This window comes from Odontesthes bonariensis, chromosome 21 (assembly GCF_027942865.1).
Source record: "Odontesthes bonariensis isolate fOdoBon6 chromosome 21, fOdoBon6.hap1, whole genome shotgun sequence".
Classification (NCBI taxonomy): domain Eukaryota; kingdom Metazoa; phylum Chordata; class Actinopteri; order Atheriniformes; family Atherinopsidae; genus Odontesthes; species Odontesthes bonariensis.
Window position 1 is genome coordinate 305,420 of NC_134526.1, and position 20,211 is coordinate 325,630.

The 20,211-nt window shown below is 45.4% G+C and overlaps 1 protein-coding gene across 2 annotated transcripts; it reads left to right on the top strand.

The window, feature by feature from the left end:
• Positions 1–168: 168 nt before the first annotated feature.
• Positions 169–19,779, top strand: wipf2b (WAS/WASL interacting protein family, member 2b). Of its 2 annotated transcripts, none has more exons than XM_075453800.1 (8): positions 169–336; positions 1,615–1,708; positions 3,749–4,046; positions 13,077–13,199; positions 14,373–15,020; positions 16,470–16,694; positions 17,020–17,121; positions 19,691–19,779. In XM_075453800.1, the coding sequence occupies exons 2-8, from the start codon at positions 1,646–1,648 to the stop codon at positions 19,729–19,731; spliced, it is 1,500 nt and encodes a 499-aa protein (XP_075309915.1). In that variant the 5' UTR covers positions 169–336; positions 1,615–1,645; the 3' UTR covers positions 19,732–19,779. The 2 variants fall into 2 exon arrangements, with proteins under 2 accessions (XP_075309915.1, XP_075309916.1); XM_075453801.1 differs by having other exon boundaries at positions 3,749–3,881.
• The last annotated feature ends 432 nt before the right edge of the window (positions 19,780–20,211 follow it).

The following is a 20,211-nucleotide window of genomic DNA, read 5'->3' on the forward strand; positions in this document are numbered from 1 at the left end:
CTGAGGATGTAATTAATAATAATAATAATAATAATTATGAGAATAATAATAATATTTAGGGTTAATAAATAGATTAAAATAAATAATAATAATGTTCAGCCATAATGGCTGTGATGATGACGTAGCTGTGACGACATACAGCAGCTGCAGCATCGCTCGCTCTCTGTTCAGATCACGTGCTCCCGTGTTGACTCCGCAGCACAGATGCTAACAGCTAGCGGCTAACGGAGGAGCTAACGGTCCTATGAGAACGCAGCCGGAGGTGGAACCCAGAAAACCCGCCGACAGACACCTGGAGGATGAGCTAAGCTCCAGAGGGACGCTGTTTGCTCACAGGTAGGACCGAATCCCCTCACCTGTCGGGCCGCGGGGCGGGGATGCTGCACACCTGCTGATGATGCTAACGGGAAGCTAGCAGCAGAGCTAGCTCATCTGCTAACTCTGCGTATTAAAAGGTGGAAGCTTTGTGATCCGCGCGGAGCGGTTCGGTTCGGTGTGTTTGTGAGTGTTTGTCCGGACAGATGTTCTTTATCACAGCGAACATCTGGAGATGAGCTGAACCCTGAAAGCTAAAGCGTTAGCATCTCAGCATCCTGCAGAGATCCAGGCCAATGTTAGCCACGAAGCTAACCGAGCTAACCGAGCTAGCTGCTTCACAGCAGAGGAAACGCAGTTCTTAACCGGTTTTAACGGACTGATAACAGACTAACAGAGACCTCAGTGTGGCTGTTCATCATCTGCAGGTCTGATAGAGTCCAGGATCTGTACCACAGACCCGGATCAGTGAGGTCCGTTTGGTTAAAAATGGGTCAGTCAGCTGGTTTTTCCTTTTATCACCTAAGATGGTGTTTAGAGGCCAGGAAGACTTTAAACTGATCTAAGGGACTCCGGGTCCGGGTCTGACTGATGTAAGGACTGTGAGACCTGGTCCTGGTCCTGGTCTGATGGAAACGGCAGAACCAGAACACGGTTTCAGACACTGGAAACAGGCCTGGTGAGGATCTGGTCCAGATGTGATGGTTTAGTTCTGGACCTGGTCTGAAGTGGTCCACATGGAGGAAAAGCATCCACCTGTGCATCTGGTCCTGTTCAGACCAGTTTGAACCCAGCAGGGTCTGGTTTTCATCTGAGCTCCAGAGTCCTCATGTGGATTAGATTTGTTCCAGGTTTTACTCTGAGACCTGGACCCTGTTTCCTTTTAGCCTCCTCAGGCTGAGGGCTCCTGGTGCTGGTCCTGGTGCTGGTGCTGGTCCTGGTCCTGGTCCTGGTCCTGGTGCTGGTGCTGGTCCTGGTCCTGGTGCTGGTCCTGGTGCTGGTGCTGGTCCTGGTCCTGGTCCTGGTGCTGGTGCTGGTCCTGGTCCTGGTCCTGGTGCTGGTGCTGGTCCTGGTCCTGGTGCTGGTGCTGGTCCTGGTGCTGGTGCTGGTCCTGGTCCTGGTGCTGGTGCTGGTGCTGGTCCTGGTCCTGGTGCTGGTGCTGGTCCTGGTGCTGGTCCTGGTGCTGGTGCTGGTGCTGGTCCTGGTCCTGGTCCTGGTCCTGGTGCTGGTGCTGGTGCTGGTGCTGGTCCTGGTCCTGGTCCAGATTTCTCTCTAATCTTCACTGTGTTTGTGTCCCAGGTGATCAGGTGTGTGTTGTACCTGCAGCAGGATGCCCATCCCCCCCCCTCCTCCTCCACCTGTGGGACCCCCCCCTCCCCCCACCTTCAACCAGGTGAGAAGCTGCCTTCATCTTCATCATCTTCATCTTTCGCTTCTCATTGGCTGTGATCGAAACCGCATCCTTCCATACTGCATACTCATCGATCAGACAGTATGCAGAGCGTTTACCCACAATGCATTTCGCTCCTGCCCGAGCCAGAAAGTAGTCGTTTAGATCCCCAACGTGTTGAAAACCTGACAAAATACCGGCTGTTTACAATTTTGTTCCCACGAATTCGGCGCTACTAAAGCTAGCCGTAGTGAGCAACGCACTTCCGGTTATTTTCACAAAATAAAATACCCGTTGCCTTTTATCATAGGGAAAGCCATTACCATACAATTGGTGCTTTTGTTTTGAAAACAGGAAGTGAACCTACCCTCGTTGTAGCTAGCTTGAAACTGCCGTTTTGACAGGAAATGACGATCGGCGACGTCACGTTACGTTGCATCTTGGGTAGTTTCAATTCAATTCAAAATACTTTATTAAATTACAAGCAGTTCCAGTACACCCATCCAGACAGACAACATAAAAACAAAACAAGGGAGACGTGGAGGTGTGGGAATTGCGTATGTTAATCATTGAGCATGTGTGAGTGTGTGAAAGTAAGTCCATGAAGCACTGTCTCAGAGGCCATTGTCCTTGATAATGCGATGGAAAGTTTATCAACCAGCCCAAACAGTTTCCACAGGTGTCCTCAGGAAGGCAGGGAGCACATAGGGCAGAGCGTCTGTTTACATAGCATCCAGGAGAAGTTGCAGCTGGCAGCCAAGGCCAGCACAGGGGAGCCAGATTGAGATAACAAAGATTGTTAAAAATTGTCCTTCTGTTCTCTGCTAGGAAGCTAACAGAGAACAGAAGGAAGCTAGCAGAGAACAGAAGGAAGCTAACAGAGAACAGAAGGAAGCTAACAGAGAACAGAAGGAAGCTAGCAGAGAACAGAAGGAAGCTAGCAGAGAACAGAAGGAAGCTAGCAGAGAACAGAAGGACGCTAGCGGTGAACAGAAGGAAGCTAGCAGAGAACAGAAGGAAGCTAGCAGAGAACAGAAGGAAGCTAACAGAGAACAGAAGGAAGCTAGCAGAGAACAGAAGGACGCTAGCGGTGAACAGAAGGAAGCTAACAGAGAACAGAAGGAAGCTAACAGAGAACAGAAGGAAGCTAGCAGAGAACGGAAGGACGCTAGCGGAGAACAGAAGGAAGCTAACAGAGAACAGAAGGAAGCTAACAGAGAACAGAAGGAAGCTAACAGAGAACAGAAGGAAGCTAGTAGAGAACAGAAGGAAGCTAACAGAGAACAGAAGGAAGCTAGTAGAGAACAGAAGGAAGCTAACAGAGAACAGAAGGAAGCTAACAGAACAGAAGGAAGCTAGTAGAGAACAGAAGGAAGCTAACAGAACAGAAGGAAGCTAGCAGAGAACAGAAGGAAGCTAGCAGAGAACAGAAGGAAGCTAGCAGAGAACAGAAGGAAGCTAACAGAGAACAGAAGGAAGCTAACAGAGAACAGAAGGAAGCTAGCAGAGAACGGAAGGAAGCTAACAGAGAACGGAAGGAAGCTAGCAGAGAACAGAAGGAAGCTAGCAGAGAACGGAAGGAAGCTAGCGCAGAACGGAAGGAAGCTAGCGCAGAACAGAAGGAAGCTAGGAGAGAACAGAAGGAAGCTAACAGAGAACAGAAGGAAGCTAACAGAGAACAGAAGGAAGCTAGCAGAGAACAGAAGGAAGCTAGCAGAGAACAGAAGGAAGCTAGCAGAGAACAGAAGGAAGCTAACAGAGAACAGAAGGAAGCTAACAGAGAACGGAAGGAAGCTAGCGCAGAACAGAAGGAAGATAGTAGAGAACAGAAGGAAGCTAACAGAGAACAGAAGGAAGCTAACAGAGAACAGAAGGAAGCTAACAGAGAACAGAAGGAAGCTAACAGAGAACAGAAGGAAGCTAACAGAGAACAGAAGGAAGCTAACAGAGAGGAGCGCTGCATCCCAGCAGTTAAAGCTCCGCCTCCATCTCTGCAGCAGTGGGTTTAAGCTGCTGCTGACTGACGGTGTTTCCCCCCCGCAGGCCAACACCAGCCCCCCAAAGCTGAGCAGAGACGAGGCCAAAGGCCGCGGCGCTCTGCTGTCGGACATCTGCAGAGGCACCCATCTGAGGAAGGTGGCGGTGGTGAACGACCGCAGCGCCCCGCTGCTCGACAGTAAGACTCAAACACCAAAGAGCAGCACACCTCCCACAGAGCACCCATACATTCGCTTATACCAGTACCTACACCAGCAACCGAGCCAGGCCGGCCAGCAGGGGGCGCCGTGCCAGGAGCCGAAGAGGACGGGCAGAGGTCAGAGCGCCGCTCTGTCCCTCCAGAGTAAGACCACAACCTTCTGATCCTAGGGCTGCAGGAGGCTGCGGCAGGTTCACACAGCCGCCATGCTCCTGTCCACAGGGGGAGGGGCCAAACAGGATGATGTCACCTGACCTGGCGTCAGCAGGGCGGCGGGTACATCTCTGACAATATAGTCGGGTCATAATGTGAGGTTCTGTGACCATCCTCTGGCAACAATGTTTTGATGATTGATTTGACCTCTACAGACCCTTTAGAAAAGATTTAGCCCCCAAAATCTCTAAAAAATAATTAAATGTAAGGACTCTCAAAGTAAAAGACCATCACTGCATTCAAAGTAATCATCAACAATGCTAAAACATTGGCCAAATTGTCAAATAATATAAGAAAAGGCAAACATTGTGAAAATAGCCCATCTACAAGCCCACTACGCCTCACAATCAGTGTGTCCAGATTTAGAGACTTTGTCACCAGATTTAGCGACTTTTTCACCAGATTTAGCGACTTTGTTATCAGATTTAGCGACTTTGTTGCCAGATTTAGCGACTTTGTCACCAGATTTAGCGACTTTGTTACCAGATTTAGCGACTTTGTCACCAGATTTAGCGACTTTGTCACCAGATTTAGCGACTTTGTTACCAGATTTAGCGACTTTGTTGCCAGATTTAGCGACTTTGTCCCCAGATTTAGCGACTTTGTTGCCAGATTTAGCGACTTTGTTGCCAGATTTAGCGACTTTTTCACCAGATTTAGCGACTTTGTCACCAGATTTAGCGACTTTGTCACCAGGTTTAGCGACTTTGTCACCAGATTTAGCGACTTTGTTATCAGATTTAGCAACTTTGTCACCAGATTTAGCGACTTTGTGACCAGATTTAGCAACTTTGTCACCAGATTTAGCGACTTTGTCACCAGATTTAGCGACTTTGTTATCAGATTTAGCAACTTTGTGACCAGATTTAACGACTTTGTCACCAGATTTAGCAACTTTGTCACCAGATTTAGCGACTTTTGTCACCAGATTTAGCAACTTTGTCACCAGATTTAGCGACTTTGTCACCAGATTTAGCAACTTTGTCACCAGATTTAGCGACTTTGTTACCAGATTTAGCAACTTTGTTACCAGATTTAGCAACTTTGTCACCAGATTTAGCAACTTTGTCACCACATTTAGCAACTTTGTTATCAGATTTAGCAACTTTGTCACCAGATTTAGCGACTTTGTGACCAGATTTAGCAACTTTGTTACCACCAGATTTAGCGACTTTGTCACCAGATTTAGCGACTTTGTCACCAGATTTAGCGACTTTGTCACCAGATTTAGCGACTTTGTTACCAGATTTAGCGACTTTGTTACCACCAGATTTAGCGACTTTGTCACCAGATTTAGCGACTTTGTCACCAGATTTAGCGACTTTGTTACCAGATTTAGCGACTTTGTTACCAGATTTAGCGACTTTGTCACCAGATTTAGCGACTTTGTCACCAGATTTAGCGACTTTGTTACCAGATTTAGCGACTTTGTCACCAGTTTTAGCGACTTTGTTACCAGATTTAGCGACTTTGTCACCAGATTTAGCGACTTTGTTACCAGATTTAGCGACTTTGTCACCAGATTTAGCGACTTTGTTACCAGATTTAGCGACTTTGTTACCAGATTTAGCGACTTTGTCACCAGATTTAGCGACTTTGTCACCAGATTTAGCGACTTTGTTACCAGATTTAGCGACTTTGTTGCCAGATTTAGCGACTTTGTCACCAGATTTAGCGACTTTGTTGCCAGATTTAGCGACTTTTTCACCAGATTTAGCGACTTTGTTGCCAGATTTAGCGACTTTGTTGCCAGATTTAGCGACTTTTTCACCAGATTTAGCGACTTTGTTGCCAGATTTAGCGACTTTTTCACCAGATTTAGCGACTTTGTCACCAGATTTAGCGACTTTGTTACCAGATTTAGCGACTTTGTCACCAGATTTAGCGACTTTGTTACCAGATTTAGCGACTTTGTCACCAGATTTAGCGACTTTGTCACCAGATTTAGCGACTTTGTCACCAGATTTAGCGACTTTGTTATCAGATTTAGCAACTTTGTCACCAGATTTAGCGACTTTGTGACCAGATTTAGCAACTTTGTCACCAGATTTAGCGACTTTGTCCCCAGATTTAGCGACTTTGTTATCAGATTTAGCAACTTTGTGACCAGATTTAACGACTTTGTCACCAGATTTAGCAACTTTGTCACCAGATTTAGCGACTTTTGTCACCAGATTTAGCAACTTTGTCACCAGATTTAGCGACTTTGTCACCAGATTTAGCAACTTTGTCACCAGATTTAGCGACTTTGTTACCAGATTTAGCAACTTTGTTACCAGATTTAGCAACTTTGTCACCAGATTTAGCAACTTTGTCACCACATTTAGCAACTTTGTTATCAGATTTAGCAACTTTGTCACCAGATTTAGCGACTTTGTGACCAGATTTAGCAACTTTGTCACCAGATTTAGCAACTTTCTCACCAGATTTAGCGACTTTGTCACCAGATTTAGCAACTTTGTCACCACATTTAGCAACTTTGTTATCAGATTTAGCAACTTTGTCACCAGATTTAGCAACTTTGTTATCAGATTTAGCAACTTTGTTATCAGATTTAGCAACTTTGTCACCAGATTTAGCAACTTTGTTATCAGATTTAGCAACTTTGTTATCAGATTTAGCGACTTTGTTACCAGATTTAGCGACTTTGTCACCAGATTTAGCGACTTTGTCACCAGATTTAGCAACTTTGTCACCACATTTAGCAACTTTGTTATCAGATTTAGCAACTTTGTCACCAGATTTAGCAACTTTGTTATCAGATTTAGCAACTTTGTTATCAGATTTAGCAACTTTGTCACCAGATTTAGCAACTTTGTTATCAGATTTAGCAACTTTGTTATCAGATTTAGCGACTTTGTTACCAGATTTAGCGACTTTGTCACCAGATTTAGCGACTTTGTTACCAGATTTAGCGACTTTGTCACCAGATTTAGCGACTTTGTTACCAGATTTAGCGACTTTGTTACCAGATTTAGCGACTTTGTCACCAGATTTAGCGACTTTGTCACCAGATTTAGCGACTTTGTTACCAGATTTAGCGACTTTGTTGCCAGATTTAGCGACTTTGTCACCAGATTTAGCGACTTTGTTGCCAGATTTAGCGACTTTTTCACCAGATTTAGCGACTTTGTTGCCAGATTTAGCGACTTTGTTGCCAGATTTAGCGACTTTTTCACCAGATTTAGCGACTTTGTTGCCAGATTTAGCGACTTTTTCACCAGATTTAGCGACTTTGTCACCAGATTTAGCGACTTTGTTACCAGATTTAGCGACTTTGTCACCAGATTTAGCGACTTTGTTACCAGATTTAGCGACTTTGTCACCAGATTTAGCGACTTTGTCACCAGATTTAGCGACTTTGTCACCAGATTTAGCGACTTTGTCACCAGATTTAGCGACTTTGTTATCAGATTTAGCAACTTTGTCACCAGATTTAGCGACTTTGTGACCAGATTTAGCAACTTTGTCACCAGATTTAGCGACTTTGTCACCAGATTTAGCGACTTTGTTATCAGATTTAGCAACTTTGTCACCAGATTTAACGACTTTGTCACCAGATTTAGCAACTTTGTCACCACATTTAGCAACTTTGTTATCAGATTTAGCAACTTTGTCACCAGATTTAGCAACTTTGTTATCAGATTTAGCAACTTTGTTATCAGATTTAGCAACTTTGTCACCAGATTTAGCAACTTTGTTATCAGATTTAGCAACTTTGTTATCAGATTTAGCAACTTTGTCACCAGATTTAGCAACTTTGTCACCACATTTAGCAACTTTGTTATCAGATTTAGCAACTTTGTTATCAGATTTAGCAACTTTGTCACCAGATTTAGCGACTTTGTGACCAGATTTAGCAACTTTGTCACCAGATTTAGCAACTTTCTCACCAGATTTAGCGACTTTGTCACCAGATTTAGCAACTTTGTCACCAGATTTAGCAACTTTCTCACCAGATTTAGCGACTTTGTTACCAGATTTAGCGACTTTGTCACCAGATTTAGCAACTTTCTCACCAGATTTAGCGACTTTGTCACCAGATTTAGCAACTTTGTCACCAGATTTAGCAACTTTGTGACCAGATTTAGCGACTTTATCAGATTTAGCGACTTTGTGACCAGATTTAGCGACTTTGTCACCAGATTTAGCGACTTTATCAGATTTAGCGACTTTGTGACCAGATTTAGCAACTTTGTTGCCAGATTTAGCGACTTTGTCTTTTTTGTTTTTTCAAAAGTTATTTTTTAGAGATGGCGCCGGGCGCCATTTTGAATTGGGCTCTCTAGCAAAAAAATGCCGGGATTTTTGGGAGGGACATGGGAGCTAAATCTTTTCTAAAGGGTCCATAGAGGTCAAATCAATCATCAAAACATTGTTGCCAGAGGATGGTCACAGAAGCTCACATTGTGACCCGACTAATAAGAGAAACAGAAAACTCCTCATTCGTCTCTGAGGTGGGCGCCGACCTCTGACTGACCGCTTGTAACCAGCTGATCCCACACACGGATCATGTGATCAGACAGAGACGGAGAACGCTCAGTCTGACCTGCGCTGACGAGTCGCTGCTCAGAGGGGGCGCTGATGAGTCGGCACTGCGTATATAAACATTTCTGCTCTCTTGGTGTGTCAGTTCCAGGTTTTATCAGTTAGGGGACAGAGCGGCGCACCGTCTGAGTTACTGTGCGGTGAAATCAGGGCAGAAGTACAGATACCCTAAAGTCTAAAAAGCAGTAACTGTGCTTCCATGAGACGGGTCAGATTCTGAGGGGGGACATGTTATGGCGCTTTTCCACCAGCTCGCTTCGGCTCGGCTCGGTGCGCTCTTGCGTGTTTTCACTAGCACGCCGTACCTTCAACCGGGACGATTTTCCGTATCACCTCAGCTCTGGTTCCAAGCGGGCCGAAGCGTTACTAAAACGTGACGTCAGCCGACTGCCTTCCACTGATTGGGCGACGAGTGTCGTCACTGGACGCGGATAACAAAAGCTAGCGTTAGCAACCGTTAGCTTACCTCCAAACGTCGTCTTTTTGAAGCTCGTAACAAAACTCTCCGGTACTTTTCAACACTGTTTTGTCTGGCGGCCAGGAGTCTTCTCTGGCTCTCTTCTCTTGCCTTCTGTGCGACAGAAAGCCGCGGGGTGAGCAGCAGCACGCGCAGCCGTGTTACCACGACCCCGCCCACGTCCAGGAGGCACCAAGTGTAATGGAAACACAACCAAACCGAGCCGTGGCGAGCCGTGTAGAGCTAGTGGAAAAGTTTCTTCTTACCTTCAGTCACAAATATCTGAGGTGTATGTGTATGTCAGCAAACACACGTGTTCCCAGAGTGTCAGGACGGGTGGAGCAGGTGGTGCTGGTGGAGCTGGTGGTGTCTGTTTCTGTTTCCTCCTCACATGATCTGCTGTCTCTGTCCATCTTTACTGCGACTGCAGCGACGCTCCTTCATGTATCTGTGTTCGGACTCACTGTGGTTACATGCTGTCAGTCAGACTGTGGTGTGTGTGAGCAGGTGGAGCAGGTGGAGCAGGTGGAGCAGGTGGAGCAGGTGGTGGACAGGTGGTGGAGCGGCTGCTTCAACAGATGCTGCAGCCTCTTGACGGCTGCTGTTAGTTTAAATGTCTGCCGATGACTCAGAGGGGCTGCACAGCAGGAAATTAATCCTTCTGAGGTCCAACCCCCTTTATTCCTGCAGCTCACCGTGGTCACATGGTCCCATGGTCACATGGTCACATGGTCCCATGGTCATATGGTCACATGGTCCCATGGTCACATGGTCATATGGTCACATGGCCCAATGGTCACATGGTCCCATGGTCATATGGTCACATGGCCCAATGGTCACATGGTCACATGGCCCAATGGTCACATGGTCACATGGTCATATGGTCACATGGCCCAATGGTCACATGGTCACATGGCCCAATGGTCACATGGTCCCATGGTCACATGGTCCCATGGTCACATGGTCATATGGTCACATGGCCCAATGGTCACATGGCCCAATGGTCACATGGTCACATGGTCATATGGTCACATGGTAACAATGGCTGTGTTCGAAACCGTATACTTCCATACTACATACTACATACTTCCATACTTCCATACTACATACTTCCATACTACATACTATATACTACATACTACATACTTCCATACTACATACTGCATACTTCCATACTACATACTACATACTTCCATACTACATACTGCATACTTCCATACTACATACTACATACTTCCATATTACATACTACATACTACATACTACATACTTCCATACTGCATACTACATACTTCCATACTACATACTTCCATACTACATACTACATACTGCATACTATATACTACATACTACATACTTCCATACTGCATACTGCATACTACATACTTCCATACTTCCATACTACATACTTCCATACTACATACTATATACTACATACTACATACTTCCATACTACATACTGCATACTTCCATACTACATACTACATACTTCCATACTACATACTGCATACTTCCATACTACATACTACATACTTCCATATTACATACTACATACTACATACTTCCATACTGCATACTACATACTTCCATACTACATACTTCCATACTACATACTACATACTGCATACTATATACTACATACTACATACTTCCATACTGCATACTACATACTATATACTACATACTTCCATACTACATACTTCCATACTACATACTACATACTATATACTACATACTACATACTTCCATACTACATACTGCATACTTCCATACTACATACTACATACTATGTACTACATACTACATACTTCCATACTACATACTATATACAATATACTACATACTATATACTACATACTACATACTTACATACTATATACTACATACTTCCATACTACATACTACATACTTCCATACTACATACTATATACTATATACTACATACTTCCATACTACATACTTCCATACTACATACTATATACTATATACTACATACTTCCATACTACATACTTCCCTACTACATACTATATACTACATACTATATACTACATACTACATACTATATACTTCCATACTACATACTACATACTTCCATACTACATACTACATACTTCCATACTATATACTACATACTATATACTACATACTTCCATACTACATACTACATACTTTCATACTACATACTTCCATACTACATACTACATACTTCCATACTACATACTATATACTACATACTACATATTATATACTACATACTTCCATACTACATACTATATACTACATACTTCCATACTACATACTTCCATATTACATACTACATACTACATGCTACATACTTCCATACTGCATACTACATACTTCCATACTACATACTTCCATACTACATACTACATACTGCATACTATATACTACATACTACATACTTCCATACTGCATACTACATACTATATACTACATACTTCCATACTACATACTTCCATACTACATACTACATACTACATACTATATACTACATACTACATACTTCCATACTACATACTACATACTATATACTACATACTACATACTTCCATACTACATACTGCATACTTCCATACTACATACTACATACTATGTACTACATACTACATACTTCCATACTACATACTATATACAATATACTACATACTATATACTACATACTATATACTACATACTACATACTTCCATACTACATACTACATACTTCCATACTACATACTACATACTACATACTTCCATACTATATACTACATACTATATACTACATACTTCCATACTACATACTACATACTTTCATACTACATACTTCCATACTACATACTACATACTTCCATACTACATACTATATACTACATACTACATATTATATACTACATACTTCCATACTACATACTATATACTACATACTTCCATACTACATACTACATACTTCCGTACTTCATACTACATACTATATACTACATACTACATACTTCCATACTACATACTTCCATACTACATACTTCCATACTACATACTTCCATACTACATACTATATACTACATACTACATACTTCCATACTACATACTATATACTACATACTACATACTTTCATACTACATACTTTCATACTACATACTTCCATACTACATACTTCCATACTACATACTTCCATACTACATACTGCATACTAAATACTACATACTTCCATACTACATACTGCATACTACATACTACATACTTCCATACTACATACTTCCATACTACACACTACATACTACATACTACATACTTCCATACTACATACTTCCATACTACATACTTCCATACTACATACTACATACTTCCATTCTACATACTACATACTTCCATACTACATACTACATACTTTCATACTACGTACTACATACTTTTTATACCACATACTTTTAACACGGCGTTTATCACAGAATACTTCCTGTGACTCAAAACTTCTTTTAATGTCAAGAAAATAAAAGAATTTAAGAAGAAGCACATCAGAGAGGGAGGGGGAGGAGCCTCAGAGAGGGAGGGGCCTCCTAGAGGGAGGGGGAGGAGCCTAACCGACCACTGTGAGCTGCCTGTTAATCAATGTGTCCTCTAACTCCTGCCTGATGAAATGTCTGAGGAATAAAATGTTGGTCAGGTTAATTAATTATTCATGACTGTGCAGCCCGCCCACCTGTGATGTCATTGATTATAATCGATGTGTTTTCGACTGTGTGTTGTGCTGGCGATGATGTCATCGGAAATGCGTGGGAGCGTAAACACCTAATTTAAGTCTCATGTCACCTCATCCCACCTCACCTGTCCTCACCTGTCCTCACCTGCATCTCACCTCACACTCATCCATCACGTCAGTGACATCATCGTAGTGTGAGCAGTGACATCACGCCCTCAGCCTTCGCTCACCTGTCCAATGGTTGTGGTTCTCAGAGCCCAAAGGAGGTGGAGCAGCTGCAGGAGCCAATGGCAGCGCAGCGGGGAGCCCCTCAGGTTCGGCTCCACCAATCGGAGGCCTGTTCACGGGCGGAGTTCCCAAACTGAGGCCAATGGGAGGTCAGGACATTTTCTTTTATTCTTTTTAGTGATTAAATTTTATTTCTACGATTTACTGCTTTTCAATTTTACTTTTATTATTGATCCTAATTATGTTTTTATTATTGATCCTAATCGGGTGTAAATTATTGATCCTAATCAGGTTTTTATTATTGATCCTAATCGGGTGTAAATTATTGATCCTAATCAGGTTTTTATTATTGATTCTAATCAGGTTTTTATTATTGATCCTAATCAGCTGTAAATTATTGATCCTAATCAGGTTTTTATTATTGATCCTAATCAGGTTTTTATTATTGATCCTAATCAGGTTTTTATTATTGATCCTAATCAGCTGTAAATTATTGATCCTAATCAGGTTTTTATTATTGATTCTAATCAGGTTTTTATTATTGATCCTAATCAGCTGTAAATTATTGATCCTAATCAGGTTTTTATTATTGATCCTAATGAGCTGTAAATTATTGATCCTAATCAGGTTTTTATTATTGATCCTAATGAGCTGTAAATTATTGATCCTAATCAGCTGTAAATTATTGATCCTAATCAGCTGTAAATTATTGATCCTAATCAGGTTTTTATTATTGATCCTAATCAGGTTTTTATTATTGATCCTAATCAGCTGTAAATTATTGATCCTAATCAGGTTTTTATTATTGATCCTAATCAGGTTTTTATTATTGATCCTAATCAGCTGTAAATTATTGATCCTAATCAGGTTTTTATTGATCCTAATCAGCTGTAAACTATTGATCCTAATCAGGTTTTTATTATTGATCCTAATCAGCTGTAAATTATTGATCCTAATCAGGTTTTTATTGATCCTAATCAGCTGTAAATTATTGATCCTAATCAGGTGTAAATTATTGATCCTAATCAGCTGTAAATTATTGATCCTAATCAGGTTTTTATTGATCCTAATCAGCTGTAAATTATTGATCCTAATCAGCTGTAAACTATTGATCCTAATCAGGTTTTTATTATTGATCCTAATCAGCTGTAAATTATTGATCCTAATCAGGTTTTTATTGATCCTAATCAGCTGTAAATTATTGATCCTAATCGGGTGTTAATTATTGATCTTGTTACTGAATCTTATTCTGATGATGATGTTTGTACGTTGCGTTGTTTGTAAACGAACCCTCTGATGCTCCGCCCTCATCTGTGATGCAGACAGCTCCTCGGGGCGTTCTCCTTCCACTCGGGCCGCAGCGCCACGGCCGCCGAGCCATCGCCATGACGATGCAGAGAGCCCCTCCTCTCAGGCCTCGTCGCCCACGGAGACGTCTCGCTCTCAGCGACCTTCGCTCCCCAACCTGTCCTCCTCCCCCTCCCCCTCCGCCCCCTCCTCTGCAGCCTCCTCCCCCTCCACCGGCATGAGGCACTCCTCCTCCGCCCCGCCCCCGCCGCCGCCTCTCTGTCGCCGCGGTAACGCTCCTTCCCCTCCCTCCTCCTCCTCTTACAACAGAGAGAAGCCCCTCCCACCAACTCCTAACAACACGCCGCCCCTCCCCTCAAAGCCTCCCCCGTCCCCTAGCAACGGCAGACGTCCTCCCACCTCCGGGGGAAACCCCGCCTCCTCTCTGGCCCCGCCCCCTCCACCTTACCGCACCACTAACGGTCCAGCAGGTGGCGGCGAGGCGGCGCCTGAGCTCCCGCAGCGCCACAACTCCCTCAGCAACAAGAGGACCGCCCCCTCACCAGGAGGACACACCCCCACCAGAGGCCCCGCCCCTCCGCCTCCCCCAGCATCCCCCACGCCCTCCCAGCAGGGCGCCAACAGGCCGCCGCCGCCTGTCAGAGACGGACCGAGAGGAGCAGGTGAGGTGTTCACGGAGCCCTGAAATCAATACATTTCATAATGAGAAAAGAAACAATTAATGTAAAATAAATAATTTTTCTGCTTCATATTAGCTTTAATTATAATTTATCTTATCATTTATTTCTGTTTTACTTTGGTTTAAAGTTAATACTTTGATCTTTCACCAGTTATTTAACATTAAAATCAATGATTTTTATTCAATGTATTTAAAATCAATATATTCTAATGTTTCCGATCAAAGTGATTGATTTAGTTTATTTTTGTTTTTCAACCTTTTTTCTGAATATTTTTCTGCTTTTTATCTTAAATTTTAAAAAAATAACAGAAACAAACACCTGTCCTAATCACCTGTATCGATCACCTAGAGTGCGACCTATTTTCTCAATGGTGCGACTAAAAAAAATCTGAGGTCGCACCGGTGCAACCACCGTTCGAGGGGAAAAAAAAAAAAAGTCTTGTGTCTTTCATTTTGAAATGAGTCTCCCTGTGGTTCAACAACAGACACGTTAGACCCATATCGTAGTCTAAACCAATCAGAGATGGTGAAGGGCGGGACCCCCCTCTGATTGGCGTGTGTACGTTTGAACACGCGCATCCTGTAGTCAGACAGAGAGGTGAGGAACCTCGGCTCGTCAGATAAACAGTGGATGTAGCCGCGGGTGATAAGATGAAAAGAACGATTGACAACTTTTTGGTTAAGTTAAGGCCTGATTCGTCCGAAAATAATCACAACCAATGCTCTGACACGGAGCCATCAACCTCCCACATTGAGCTAGCATCCGGCGCTAGCATCAGATAATGAGCTAGCATCCGGAGCTAGCATCTGGAGCTAGCCTCAGATAATGAGCTAGCATCCGGAGCTAGCATCCGGAGCTTGCTTCAGATAATGAGCTAGCATCCGGAGCTAGCATCAGATAATGAGCTAGCATCCGGAGCTAGCTTCAGATAATGAGCTAGCATCCGGAGCTAGCATCAGATAATGAGCTAGCATCCGGAGCTAGCATCAGATAAGCACAACACATCTATGAAACACATTAGCTGCTCAGTGTCCCCTCTCCCCGCTGCCTTTCAGCGGCAGGAAGCAGCAAACACATCATCGGACGAGGCCCAGATGATAATCAAGTTTAACGTTAAAAGTTTCAGTAAGTAGTTAGTAAGTTAAGTTCAGTTAGTTTGTAGAATTGTGCTTCAAATAAAGAACTTTATTTTGACCAGATTGCTAGTTAATCATTTACAAGTCAATATTGCCTATATGGACAGCGATTAAAAATAAATAAAGTGAACCTGTAAAACTGCGGTGTTAAATGCAATGCGTTTGAAAATTTGGGTGCACCTAACTTTAGTGCTGGTGCACATTGATCATCTGTATGGATCACCTGTCCTGATCACCTGTCCTGATCACCTGTATTGATCACCTGTCCTGATCACCTGTATTGATCTCTCCGCAGCTCCTCCTGTTCCCGTCCAGCTGTCTTCGTCGCGGGCGGGGGTCAGAGAAGCTCCGCCTCCTCCTCCGTACAGGACACATGGTAGCCCCTCCCTCTCCTCCGACCCGCCCGCCAGAGGAAAGCCCCCCCCCCCGCCCTCCCGCACCCCCGCCGCTCCTCCCCCGCCCCCGCCTCCTTTCCGTAACGGACACTCCTCCTCTTCCTCCATTCCTCGCTCGTTTGTTGGTGAGTCTTCCTGCCCGTCAGATTATTGATCGATCTGATCAGTTTCTCAGCCGATCTGATCGGTTTCTCAGCCGATCGATCAGTTTCTCAGCCGATCTGATCAGTTTCTCAGCCGATCGATCAGTTTCTCAGCCGATCTGATCAGTTTCTCAGCCGATCTGATCAGTTTCTCAGCCGATCTGATCAGTTTCTCAGCTGATCGATCGGCTCAGATAGTCTCCCCGTGTCCTCCAGCTGCCCTTCATCCCTCCGTTCTCTCCTCATCGTCACACATTCCACTCAGTTAGTCTCTGAGCAGAAATTACATCTCTCTCTCTTCCTGCAGACGACTTTGAGTCCAAGTATTCCTTCCATCCTCTGGACGACTTTCCTCCTCCGGACGAGTACCGACACTTCGCCAAGATCTACCCGAGCAAGGCCAACAGAGGTAGGAACCCGCCGCTCGCTCTGAGCCCGAGCAGCACGCAGTTTCTGAGTCCTGTTCGGGCCTCAGATGTGGTCCAAACAGAACCGAACATCACCTGGTTCGTTCAGCAGCGTCTGAAGCAAACAGAGTCTCTCTGAGCCCACCTCTGCTACACTTCAGTTCCATGTAGACATGGTTGAGTGTAGATCCGTCTCTGTACAACCCATCAGAACCTCGGACGGGTTTAGGACGGGTTCAGTGTTTGGATTCAGGTCCGGTTCAGGGTTTGGATTCAGGTTTGGTTCAGGGTTTGGATTCAGGTCCGGTTTAAGGTCGGGTTCAGGCTTTGGGTTCAGGTCGGGTTCAGGGTTTGGATTCAGGTTCGGTTCAGGGTTTGGATTCAGGTCCGGTTTAAGGTCGGGTTCAGGGTTTGGATTCAGGTCCGGTTCAGGGTTTGGATTCAGGTTGGGTTTAGGACGAGTTCAGGGTTTGGATTCAGGTCCGGTTCAGGGTTTGGATTCAGGTCCGGTTTAAGGTCCGGTTCAGGGTTTGGATTCAGGTCCGGTTCAGGGTTTGGATTCAGGTCGGGTTTAGGACAAGTTCAGGGTTTGGATTCAGGATTTGGATTCAGGACGGGTTCAGGGTTTGGATTCAGGTTTGGTTCGGTTCAGGGTTTGGATTCAGGTCCGGTTTAAGGTCGGATGCAGGGTTTGGGTCCAGGTCGGGTTCAGGGTTTGGGTCCAGGTCGGGTTCAGGGTTTGGGTTCAGGTCGGGTTCAGGGTTTGAGTTCAGGTCGGGTTTGGGTTCAGGTCGGATGCAGGGTTTGGGTCCAGGTCGGGTTCAGGGTTTGAGTTCAGGTCGGGTTCAGGGTTTGGGTCCAGGTCGGGTTTGGGTTCAGGTCGGGTTCAGGGTTTGGGTTCAGGTCGGGTTCAGGGTTTGGGTTCAGGTCGGGTTCAGGGTTTGGGTCCAGGTCGGTTTCAGGGTTTGGGTCCAGGTCGGGTTCAGGGTTTGGGTCCAGGTCGGGTTCAGGGTTTGGGTTCAGGGTTTGAGTTCAGGTCGGGTTCAGGGTTTGAGTTCAGGTCGGGTTCAGGGTTTGAGTTCAGGTCGGGTTCAGGGTTTGGGTCCAGGTCGGGTTCAGGGTTTGGGTCCAGGTCGGGTTCAGGGTTTGGGTCCAGGTCGGGTTCAGGGTTTGGGTCCATGTCGGGTTCAGGGTTTGGGTCCAGGTCGGGTTCAGGGTTTGGGTTCAGGGTTTGAGTTCAGGGTTTGGGTTCAGGGTTTGAGTTCAGGGTTTGGGTTCAGGGTTTGAGTTCAGGTCGGGTTCAGGGTTTGAGTTCAGGTCGGGTTCAGGGTTTGAGTTCAGGTCGGGTTCAGGGTTTGGGTCCAGGTCGGGTTCAGGGTTTGGGTTCAGGTCGGGTTTGGGTTCAGGTCGGATGCAGGGTTTGGGTCCAGGTCGGGTTCAGGGTTTGGGTCCATGTCGGGTTCAGGGTTTGGGTCCATGTCGGGTTCAGGGTTTGGGTCCAGGTCGGGTTCTGGGTTTGGGTTCAGGTCGGGTTCAGGGTTTGAGTTCAGGGTTTGGGTTCAGGGTTTGAGTTCAGGTCGGGTTCAGGGTTTGAGTTCAGGTCGGGTTCAGGGTTTGAGTTCAGGTCGGGTTCAGGGTTTGGGTCCAGGTCGGGTTCAGGGTTTGGGTCCAGGTCGGGTTCAGGGTTTGGGTCCAGGTCGGGTTCAGGGTTTGGGTCCAGGTCGGGTTCTGGGTTTGGGTTCAGGTCGGGTTCTGGGTTTGGGTTCAGGTCGGGTTCTGGGTTTGGGTTCAGGTCGGGTTCTGGGTTTGGGTTCAGGTCGGGTTCTGGGTTTGGGTCCAGGTCGGGTTCAGGGTTTGGGTCCAGGTCGGGTTCAGGGTTTGGGTCCAGGTCGGGTTCAGGGTTTGGGTCCAGGTCGGGTTCTGGGTTTGGGTCCAGGTCGGGTTCAGGGTTTGGGTCCAGGTCGGGTTCTGGGTTTGGGTTCAGGTCGGGTTCTGGGTTTGGGTTCAGGTCGGGTTCTGGGTTTGGGTTCAGGTCGGGTTCTGGGTTTGGGTTCAGGTCGGGTTCAGGGTTTGGGTTCAGGTCGGGTTCAGGGTTTGGGTTCAGGTCAGGTTCTGGGTTTGGGTTCAGGTCGGGTTCTGGGTTTGGGTTCAGGTCGGGTTCTGGGTTTGGGTCCAGGTCGGGTTCAGGGTTTGGGTCCAGGTCGGGTTCAGGGTTTGGGTCCAGGTCGGGTTCTGGGTTTGGGTCCAGGTCGGGTTCAGGGTTTGGGTCCAGGTCGGGTTCTGGGTTTGGGTTCAGGTCGGGTTCTGGGTTTGGGTTCAGGTCGGGTTCTGGGTTTGGGTTCAGGTCGGGTTCTGGGTTTGGGTTCAGGTCGGGTTCAGGGTTTGGGTTCAGGTCGGGTTCAGGGTTTGGGTTCAGGTCGGGTTCAGGGTATCAGTGACACACATGCTGAGTTCAGAGCTCAACAACTTCCTTTAATGATGGAATCTCAATAAAAACATTTCAGAATCAGAACTTTTTGATGATTTTTTCTCCAAATAAAAAATGTATTGTGGTTTGTTTGTTTGTTCCAGTGATGAGAGGAGCTCCTCCGCTGCCTCCGGTCGGGAGGTGAAGCAGGAAGACGACCACACACACACACACCAGCTACATCATCCTCACCTTCTCCATCGCCGACTCATCTACGCTTACAGCCAATTGGCCGAAGAAACGACAGACGGACCAGTCAGAGAGCAGCGTGATGACGGGAGGAAGATCAGAGATGTTGGTCCTCTCTTCAATTTTATCACTTTTATTTCTGCACCTGCACTTTTTGTTCAAGAATGAGGAAAAGAAGAAGACGAAGAAGGAGGAGGAGAAGGAGGAGGAGAAGAAGAAGAAGAACACGAAGAAGGAGGAGAAGGAGGAGAAGGAGGAGGAGAAGGAGGAGGAGGAGAAGGAGGAGAAGGAGAAGGAGGAGAAGAAGGAGGAGAAGGAGGAGGAGAAGGAGGAGGAGGAGAAGAAAAAGAAGAAGACGAAGAAGGAGGAGGAGAAGGAGAAGGAGGAGAAGAAGGAGGAGAAGGAGGAGGAGGAGGAGGAGGAGGAGAAGAAGGAG

What these genes read in the sequence shown, in the direction of transcription:
- wipf2b (XM_075453800.1), top strand. Translation starts at nt 1,646, where the DNA reads ATGCCCATCCCCCCCCCTCCTCCTCCACCTGTGGGACCCCCCCCTCCC. An exon ending in CGCCGCTCTGTCCCTCCAGA is followed by an intron (nt 4,047 to 13,076) that starts GTAAGACCACAA and finishes TGTGGTTCTCAG; the next exon opens with AGCCCAAAGGAGGTGGAGCA. An exon ending in AGACGGACCGAGAGGAGCAG is followed by an intron (nt 15,021 to 16,469) that starts GTGAGGTGTTCA and finishes ATCTCTCCGCAG; the next exon opens with CTCCTCCTGTTCCCGTCCAG.